This window comes from Syngnathus leptorhynchus, chromosome 14, assembly GCF_054491065.1.
Source record: "Syngnathus leptorhynchus isolate UIUO chromosome 14, UIUO_Slep, whole genome shotgun sequence".
NCBI classification, from domain to species: Eukaryota; Metazoa; Chordata; class Actinopteri; order Syngnathiformes; family Syngnathidae; genus Syngnathus; species Syngnathus leptorhynchus.
In genome coordinates this window covers 3,661,065-3,670,027 of record NC_141208.1, presented here as the reverse complement: position 1 = coordinate 3,670,027, position 8,963 = coordinate 3,661,065, and the positions used below count along the sequence as shown (strand labels likewise).

Sequence of the window (8,963 nt, the reverse complement as noted above, 5' to 3'; positions counted from 1 at the left end):
GAGTGTGATGAGTAAAATTGATAACAGTTTAAAAAAAAAAAAAGAAGCAGCAGGCAGCTCAGCCCGGGCTTCATATCTTCCCTAATTGAGGCGGGCCGCAAAGCTAATTAATTAGCAATTATGCACTAACGGCGTTCATTGACGATCCCCGCTAGCGCCTGTTAGCCCCCAATAAATACTGATTAGCCGGCGCCGATCGCTAAGTAACTCATCGCTAACGTGCTCGTTAAGAACGGCTCAGACAAAATGAGGCCGCCGGAGATGATTTCACACGCGGGAAGGCCGCATGGCTAGACCCGCGTTCTTCTACTGGATTCGTTTTTGAAGGTCACATCGGAAGCCTGAATTGATCTGGATTCTCCCAATCCACATCTTGAACGTCTCTGGATTCATTTTACCTCGATTCAGCGTGCGCTGAATTCCTCTCGAATCATTTTGAAGAAGAAAACTGAGAGTCGTTGTTTACTTGTGCTTGGGGCCAGTTTGACGTTTTTACAATCCTGAACTCTTTTTGTGTTTTCTCGCCTTATGCAAAACTTTTGCGTCTTCCCCAGAGTGACTTCAATTTCCAACACCCGACTTTCCCAACCCATCGAGTGGCGCAGGTGCGGCGGGTGCCAAGATATCTTTTTGATCCAAACTCTGCCACTTTTTGTCAAAACACATCATCGAATAGAGAGAATTATTCATGCGCCATCACACGTTTGCGCTCACATCAACTTGTCATCTTCCACAAGTGTATGTGCATTGTGTAATTGCCACACACAGACACAAACACACACACACATTCCAGAAGTCTTCTAACCTGATTGAATGAAACATAATCTAATCTAAATCGATGTAATTACATTTCATTTAAATTTAATCCAATTGAATTCATCAACTTTTATCAGTGAGTGTCAGGTCAAAAATGTGTGACGCGAGCACGTGGCTCGGCACAGGGTGCGTCCGTCGGAATCCGAAAACTTGCCTCGGCGCCCGACGGAGCTTGTTCGTACGACGGCCGACAAACGTATGGAAAAAGCCAAATGGCAAAATCCATAAAGTCATTTTGCAGAATGTCAGCCGGCATCAGCGTATCGATCTTCGCGGGTAACTAAATCCAGCCGTCAAGCGCCCCGCAGGAGCGTCCGGCGGCCAAATATACAGCTCGCCGTCAGGCGGGGGGCTGGCCGGGGGCTTACGAGTCCGCCGTTCAGCCCGCGCGTCACATGAATCAAGCCAATTGTGCGGCGGCGGCCTCGTAAACACAAGGTCGCTCGGCTCGGAGCGGCGGCGGCGGGATGGAGATATAAAGGCCTCGTATATATCCCAACAAGGCCTCGGGTCAGTGCAAACATCACCTTGAGCCCCCCCCCCCCCTCCCCCTCGCACTCACTCATTTACTCGCTGGCATTCTTTATTGTCAGTTGCCATGACGATGTAGACGCGGTCTCCAGGACGATTACCGCGTAGGTTTTTAGTCGAATTTGGCACCTTGACAGACTTCGGACCCAACATTTATACACCTCGGGCGAGTGGGCAGATCATCGTATTTGCAACGGGAGAAGCCAATTTGTCAGACGCATTATTATTTTGATCATTATTTTCTGTCAGCAAGTTTTGATTAAAAAAAAAAAAAAAGAAAGAAAATATTCTCAGAGTAAGAAAACTATTCAGATTAAAAAAAAAAAAAAACTAATGCTGTGCAATCATGAAGACAGAAAGATGCCGGGTCCTGTACGTTTACACATAATATTGACTTCTCTATTGTGAATGTTTACATTTAAGTGTGTGCGTGTTTACTGTCAACTGTACGACAGAAAAGAAATGGAGCAGCAAAAAAAAGTCTGTCGCCTCACTGTCGTTACATAATGACTACGTCGAGCATCCGAGGCCTAAAATAGCGCCACTGCCTGGCCTAGGAGGGGAGGGGCAGGTCAAGTACAAAAAATATCAATCAATGTTTGGCTCAATTTCACTCGCGTAACGTGAGGACACGACATTCAACTTAATCGTTAAGTACTTTTGTAACACTGAACGCAATTAGAAGTTGGAATATATATTTTTTTGCGTGAGATAGGACAGAAATGCATGAGACTCACCCAACTACCGCTCGATGGGACACTAGAGACATCTGAAATCGAAAGGAAAAAAAAGAAGAGTAAGAGCAAGTCAGTTTTTGGAGTTCACACCCATCATCGAATGCTAACCATGCTATAAATTGCATATTGATATTTTGTACAAGTCCTCAGTTGCAGACATATAGTCCAATGAAACACACACGTGCAAACAATGCAATTAAGTGTGAACTGAGATCTCAGTCCAAAAGTGAAAATGTGTCTGAGTGTGTGTGCTAGTGTGCGTCTGTGTATGTGACAAGTGACAACTAAATTACGGCCCTGGGCGCTGTATTTGTGGTTCAGGCCCATGATAGCATGATAGCATGTTATTAGCGTAGCACACACACACACACACACACACACACACACACACACACACACTCACTTGATGGCTGCTGTCAGCTGAATGCATGAGTGTGTGTGTGAGTGTGTGTATTTGTGTGTTCAGGTGGACTCTGACTTTTTGTTCTTTTGTTTTGTGTGATCGCAACCACAGACTTGACCACAATTTCTACTAGATATGCTTCTTCTTCTTTTAAATAAAATAAAACATTGTCCATAATGACACTACATGACAACCTGAAACAAAGGGCTGGTGTGTGTGTGTTGTGTGTGTGTGTGTGTGTGTGTACGCTACAACCGCACGACGACAACAACAAAAAACTCTTTAATCCAATAAAAGCTTTTTTTTAATCCACTTTCTCATAAAAAAAACATTCGTACACATTCTGCGCATTTTACAAAACAAAGTAAAAACACAAGCGTCACATTTGATCATCCAAACAAGTCACATGGCAAATAAAAAAATAAAAATAATACTTGTGAGTGCTTGCATTTCAATATTTCTTTTAAACAACCCTCACATGGTTTTCTTGGTCCCCGGTTGAAAAAGGGCCTTGTTGGAAAATGTCTGCAACAAAAAACACTTTTGCTTTGTCAAGCTCGCCAAGTGGAAAAAACAAAAAGAAGCAAAACAAGGGACAATGGTTGCCCTCATCTTGTCGAGCATGAGGCGCACGCTTGTTGGCGCGCCACAAGTTGCGCTTTTGTTAGCCTTTAGCTCAGCTTACATCAGCGAGATGAGCCAAAAGCCTTCCACAATCTGTGCTCAACTCCCCATTCAAGATGCAAGTTTTTGTCTTTTGTCAAAAATCAAGATGGCAACATTACAAGATTAAAGTCATATCATCCAGAAACGTTGGAAAATTACACGATGCAAGTTTCTGCATCTTTTATTTTGTTGCCGTAAACTACAAATGGTCAACCGCTCGCACGTTTCATTAGCGTCTGATGACTCCAGATAGAAACACGTTGGCAAAAAATCATCACATAGTCAGAATCGTTTGGATGAAAAATTAAAATTGGATTTTTGGGAGAATAACTTTAAAATGTTCTAGATGAAAGTCATTTTTTTTCCTCTGGACAAACATGTGACATTACAAATTAGTCAAAATGCCGGAATTGAAATGTCCAAATTTACAAGGAGGAAAATCACGTCAATTCTTTTTTGATTTTGAAAGCTCTCTTCTTTAGAGTAAGAAGAAGGTTTACTACTCAGTAGCAAATCCCAGAAGTTCCACCCACGCATTCCCGTCTGACTCAGTTGGGGGGGGAGAAAAAAAAAAAAAAAAGGAAAAAAAACAAACATGAAAATGTCTATCTTGTCTTTCAGTGATTCACGCGATTTATTGTGGCGGGGGAGAAGGAAATGAGCGTCTGTAAAGCTTTTTCAACAACTACATTGCTGCACGCGCACGTGTGTGTGTGTGTGTGTGTGTGTGTGTGTGTGTGTGTGTGTGTGTGTGTGTGTGTGTGTGTGTGTGTGTGTGTGTTAAAGAGGACAAGGCCACTTGCGTAAGGCATCAGGAAGGTCAACAGTGCACTTTTTTCTTTCTCCATCTCCAAGCCAAAGAAAAAGTGAAAGCCCCAAAAGCGCCCTCAATGGTCTGATGGTGGTTTTTTTTACAAGTGCAACATGAAGCAAGCTGCTCTCCAACCTTGTCATTCTCTAAGCGCAACAAATGCGAACTGACACCCCCCCCCCAACATTCACACGACATCCGCAGCCGGTGAACACGCTGCAATGTGCATGCCGGGACACTAGTTGGCAATGTAACCTTTTTTTGGAAGTCAAATTAACTGAATTCAAACCAAAACCCGTTTGGTAATATGCTTAATAGAGATTTAAGCAAATTTTTAGATCCCAGCCCTCCAAATTTTCAAGGAATAATATCCCTTTATTATTTTAAATATTATTGGATTAATTGTATAAAAAAAACAAAAGACATAATCATAGTTGAGAGTTGTCTTGTCTTAAGACAAAAAGTGGATTGAAAAATAAAGTTTGAATCGTAGAAGATGAAAGTGAGATTTTGGGGCTGGGGGGTTTGTATGTTTTATGAGACCAAAATTACATCAGATCAGAACTGGATAATGATCAGATTAATCTGAGGGGATTAGCGTTGATAGTGTTCCTTTCCAGCGTGTCTGAGTGACACTGTTGCCGTCCAATTTTCTCTGTCTTGCTTCAAAAACAAGGAAAAAGAGCTTTCTGGCGTGTATCTTTTCAGACAGGTTACGTCATACATTGCACATTTATGAGCTGCACCAAAACAAAACTTCCTCCCTCTCTCCTTTTTTTACTTTTTGTGTTTGTTTTAAAGAGCAGGGAGCCATAGTTCCACCTCCAGGCCTCCAGAGGGCGCACACACAAAAAGAGAAGCCCTCTTCTGCTCTCCAGGCTTTCTTTTCATTCACTCACCATTCGAAAGACGCCATTCGTCCACCATGCACGGCGCACTTCAGAAAACCGCCGCGGGCATCCGCAGTCCAAACACTCCGCCGCCCCCCAAAAAGTCCCAAAATCCTTCGGGCAGTGGTAGTGGGGAGTGAGGGGGGGGGGGGCAGTTTGCGTCCCCAAAAAAAAAAAAAAAAAAAAAGCGTCAAACACCATACACAAATTCCTGTCCTTTCCGGAACGTTCCTGTTCCGGTTCAGCGAGGTGTCGGAGGCACTGAGTACGGTGCAAAATGAGAGCCTGCGTTGACTTCCTGCCGAGCGGAACGTCATCTGCCGCGCTGCGCCGTCCGGCTTCGCTAACGCCACACAGGTCAGGAAACATCCGTCCGCTTGGCCACCACTGCTGCCGCTGCTACCGCCGCCTTAGATGTGCCGCTTCATGTGCAGGGCCAGGTGATCCGAGCGGGAAAAACACCTGAGCAAAGGATAACGTCAGATATTTGATCTGGAAAAAAAAATGTGGCGGGAACGGTCTGGTTAGCTAGCGCCTTCGAACCTGTCGCAGTGGCTGCATTTGAATGGCTTGGCGCCGGTGTGCTTCCTGAAGTGGCGCGTTAGCTCGTCACTACGCGCAAAGCGCCACTCGCAGCCTTCCCACGAGCATCTGTACGGCTTCTCGCCTGCCACGCAAAAACACAAACACACGCAAGCTAGCGCATTAGCCACCATGCCAGAACTTGTTCCAATCCCCATCACCTCCTACTGTTATGCTACATGCAATACTGCTGCCTGTCTTAATACTTTTGCTCACAATCACATGTGGAAAGTATCGCTGCATGATCAGAATTATTTTCAACAGATTGTGTTATTTGTTTTGGGACAACCGACTATTGCGTTGGGTAGAAAAACAAGCTAGGGTGCTGTGGTATGCATCTTACGTAATGTGTGTGTGTGTGTGTGTTGCCATTAAAGTCGGGGCGGGGAAGGGGTGCGCTCACATGGTCGGGCAAGGATGCGAGGAATGCGACTTCCTCCGCTAATGTGTGGCGCTGTAGCTGTAAACAGCTCGCTTGAGGGTCAAAGTTGACGAGGCTCACATATGAAAGAAAAGCCAAAGAGTACGAGTCTCATCTTCCGCGAGGGAAATGTGAGCCGTGTTTGCAGGATAAACATTGTGTTGTTTGACAACATTAAAGCATAATTTCCTCTCGCAAACGTAAAGGTTAAATAAAAAAACAAACCTATGTAGAACAAAAATAAAACTTGGGGTCACAAAAGAAAACTATTTTGGGAATACGGGACAATCTTGCCCAAGAATTGCACCAGTACCAAGACCAAGTGTGTCAATGCTGTTTGCTAGCATGTCTGTTTTGTGACTCCGACGTGGTGCGTACCTGTGTGGGTGCGCTGGTGCGCCTTGAGGTGCGAGCTCTTGGTGTACACCTTCCTGCATCCGTTGAAGAGACACCTGTGCACTCGCCTCCTGCCGTCGGGCGACACTTCCCCGCCGCCGAGCCCCGCCCTCTCCGCCCCGCCCGTCCTGCCTTTCGCCGTCACATGCTGGCCGCTGCCCCACGCCCGCGGCCCCGCCGGGCCCTCCTTGGCCAGTTCAGGCGAGGAGGGCGGCGTCCCGATGATGACGGCGGCGGCTGCGCTCAGATCCTCGGGGTTGTCGCCCAGGAGGTCGGCCAGCGAGGCGACGGGGAAGTCGAGAGCGGGCGACAGTTCCTCGGAGCTGTCCGACGCCTCGCTGCTGGCGTCCGAGTGGAAGCAGCAGCCGGCGGCGTTGTCACGGCTCTCCGGGGGGTCCACGTCCTCCTTGGCCAGCTTGGGGTCGGCCGCCTTGTCGCCGCACGCCAGCATCAGTTTGCTCCACAGGTCCTGCTGGTTCTCGAACTTCAGCTCCGTCGCCGACACGTACGGCTCGGCCTGAAGGTAGCGCTCCAGCTCCAAGCATGTCTGGGAAACAAACATTGTGATTATTCGTAGAACATGCTTACTCCAATAAACCCAACTCATCCCTTTCTTCACCGGCCGAACCAGGAAGAGTGGATGCGTCACGCGTTGATGTTGCACGAGCGGACCGAATTTTCCAACATAACGTTCCCGGCTACCGTCTGCGGGCCGAGCGCTTGTAGATCTTTTAGCGCCATCAATTATTCAGCATAATGTGGATTTAATAATGCATTTGGAGGCACGGCTAGAAATAACATCGCACACCGGGGAACCGAGAGCAGGGAAGGAGGGGGGGGGGGGTTGTGTGAGGACGGGGGTGTCCATAAAAAGCTCAGGCATGAATACTGCAAGATCCACTTTGGGAATGTACGCCAGGGACTTTGGAAGCGGCTATTGTGGGTCTGAAATTGTGAAGGCAGCAGATAATTGCGAGAGGGGAATCCGCAGCGGCATTCCCGGACAAAACGTGCGGAGGAGAAGAAGAATGCCGACACCAAGTTGAGAGGCGCATCCCACTCGGGCTTGGAAGCCGAGTGCGCAACTCAACAATTTGAAGCTGGGAGGTCTGCCCGAAAAACATGGAGCGAGCTCGTCGAAAGTATCCAAGCCCGTCACGCTGCAAAGTTACAATCAAAGATTTGATACATTCAAAGCAAGCGACGGCGGCGACATATTGCCGTTTCTTGATCTCAACCTCCGATTGTGTCGATGAACGGTAAAATGACTTCAACACCGTCTAACGGCCTGAAATTTAAAGAGTCGGTCGGCATCAAATACGTGACCATGGCACATTTCTTCATTTCGCATCGCAAAACTCACTTCTTCCAAAACAGTCCGACTTGGTGAGCTGAAGGAGTTCAGATTCAAGCACTTCACCATCAGTGACGTCAAAATGCCAGTTTCAAACAAAATATAAAGAGCAAGTACTCATTGTGATCATTGTTATGAATCCTAACTTGCATTCCTGAAAATAAAAACGAGTTGAAGTTTGGTAGTTTTGCCCGTCTGGCTTGCACAGCTCACTTTTGCTGTCAGTCTGTGCGCATGCACGCGGTGACAGCTCCAAGCACGCGCAAGTCGACCCCAGGAACTTGCCTTGGGGGAGGTCCGATGCAAAAGGAATTCCACTACAATCTTTTGTTTTGGCACGAAAAAAAAAGCCACTAATGAAGGAAGCTGGGAGCTGTCAGTCGGCGCTTGTGCACGTGTGACAGATCCGCGCGCACGCACGCACGCACGCACGCACGCTTATCTCCGAACTTGGCTCCGGGCTTGCTTGCTCGCTTGCCTGCCTGCCTTTGGGGAAGCTTTTATTTCACTACTATGCGAGGATTTTTTAAAACTTTTATTGATCAAAAAAAAAAAATTAATTTATAAATGGAAGGAGTAGAAAAACGGCGAACTGTCAGTCAGCGCGCGTATGCGCACGCACGACTGTCGCGCATGCAAAGTTTGCACTGGCACGCACATCGCCTGCGCGCTTTGCGGATGAATGACGGAAAAAGCCACCATTAAGTTCGCCTCCATTCGACGCGCCAACTTTCTGAAAATATATGTAAAAAAAAAAAAAACAAAAGGAGAGAGAGGGGGGGTCCCCTCTCGTGCGCTTACCTGTTGCCAATACTCCTCCAGGGAAGGTAAGGCGGAAAAGTATCCGGTGTCGTGCACGATCTGGAGCTCCTGGAAGATGCTGCACATGGGGATGACGTCCATCTCAACCGGATGCCTGGTGGTCCTACGTGCAAGCGAGTGAGCGTGCGCATGTACGTCGCGCTTGTTCCAGAGCGCAGCGCACACTGACTGAAGTCTGCTCCCGAGTGTCAGCTCCCTCAAAACTCGCGTCTCCCTCCCACTTCGTACTCGCAGTTACAACTACACACGAACATGCACCACGTGAAGCCGTGACGTTTCATGGCTGCTCCAGCCAATGAGCTCCGAAAAGCGCTCGACCCGCCTGCCGCTGCAGCCCGCGCCAATGCCTGCCCGCGCCAGGAGCTCCTGCAGCGGCCCTGTTGGCTGCCGAACTCAGCAGCTCCTACAGCTCATTGGGCTGCGCCGGAGATATTTTTAGGCCGCTATATATGCACGCACAACCAGGAAGCAAAACGCGAGCGGAGGTCTCAGTTAGTGCGCGGCTGGCTCGACAAGCGCTGCTGACTCTCCGGA

At 47.8% G+C, this 8,963-nt stretch overlaps 1 protein-coding gene across 1 annotated transcript; it reads right to left on the bottom strand.

Moving 5' to 3' along the window:
• Nucleotides 1-3,300: 3,300 nt before the first annotated feature.
• LOC147046069 (Krueppel-like factor 6) lies at nt 3,301-8,630 on the bottom strand. Its single transcript, XM_085930249.1, has 4 exons — nt 8,409-8,630; nt 6,236-6,800; nt 5,398-5,521; nt 3,301-5,316 (listed from the first exon to the last, which is right to left on the bottom strand). Exons 1-4 carry the CDS (start codon nt 8,508-8,510, stop codon nt 5,265-5,267), a joined length of 843 nt encoding a protein of 280 aa, XP_085786375.1. The 5' UTR covers nt 8,511-8,630; the 3' UTR covers nt 3,301-5,264.
• Nucleotides 8,631-8,963: the final 333 nt, after the last annotated feature.

What these genes read in the sequence shown, in the direction of transcription:
- LOC147046069 (XM_085930249.1), bottom strand. Translation starts at nt 8,510, where the DNA reads ATGGACGTCATCCCCATGTGCAGCATCTTCCAGGAGCTCCAGATCGTG. An exon ending in TGGAGGAGTATTGGCAACAG is followed by an intron (nt 6,801 to 8,408) that starts GTAAGCGCACGA and finishes TTTGTTTCCCAG; the next exon opens with ACATGCTTGGAGCTGGAGCG. An exon ending in GCACCAGCGCACCCACACAG is followed by an intron (nt 5,522 to 6,235) that starts GTACGCACCACG and finishes TTTGCGTGGCAG; the next exon opens with GCGAGAAGCCGTACAGATGC.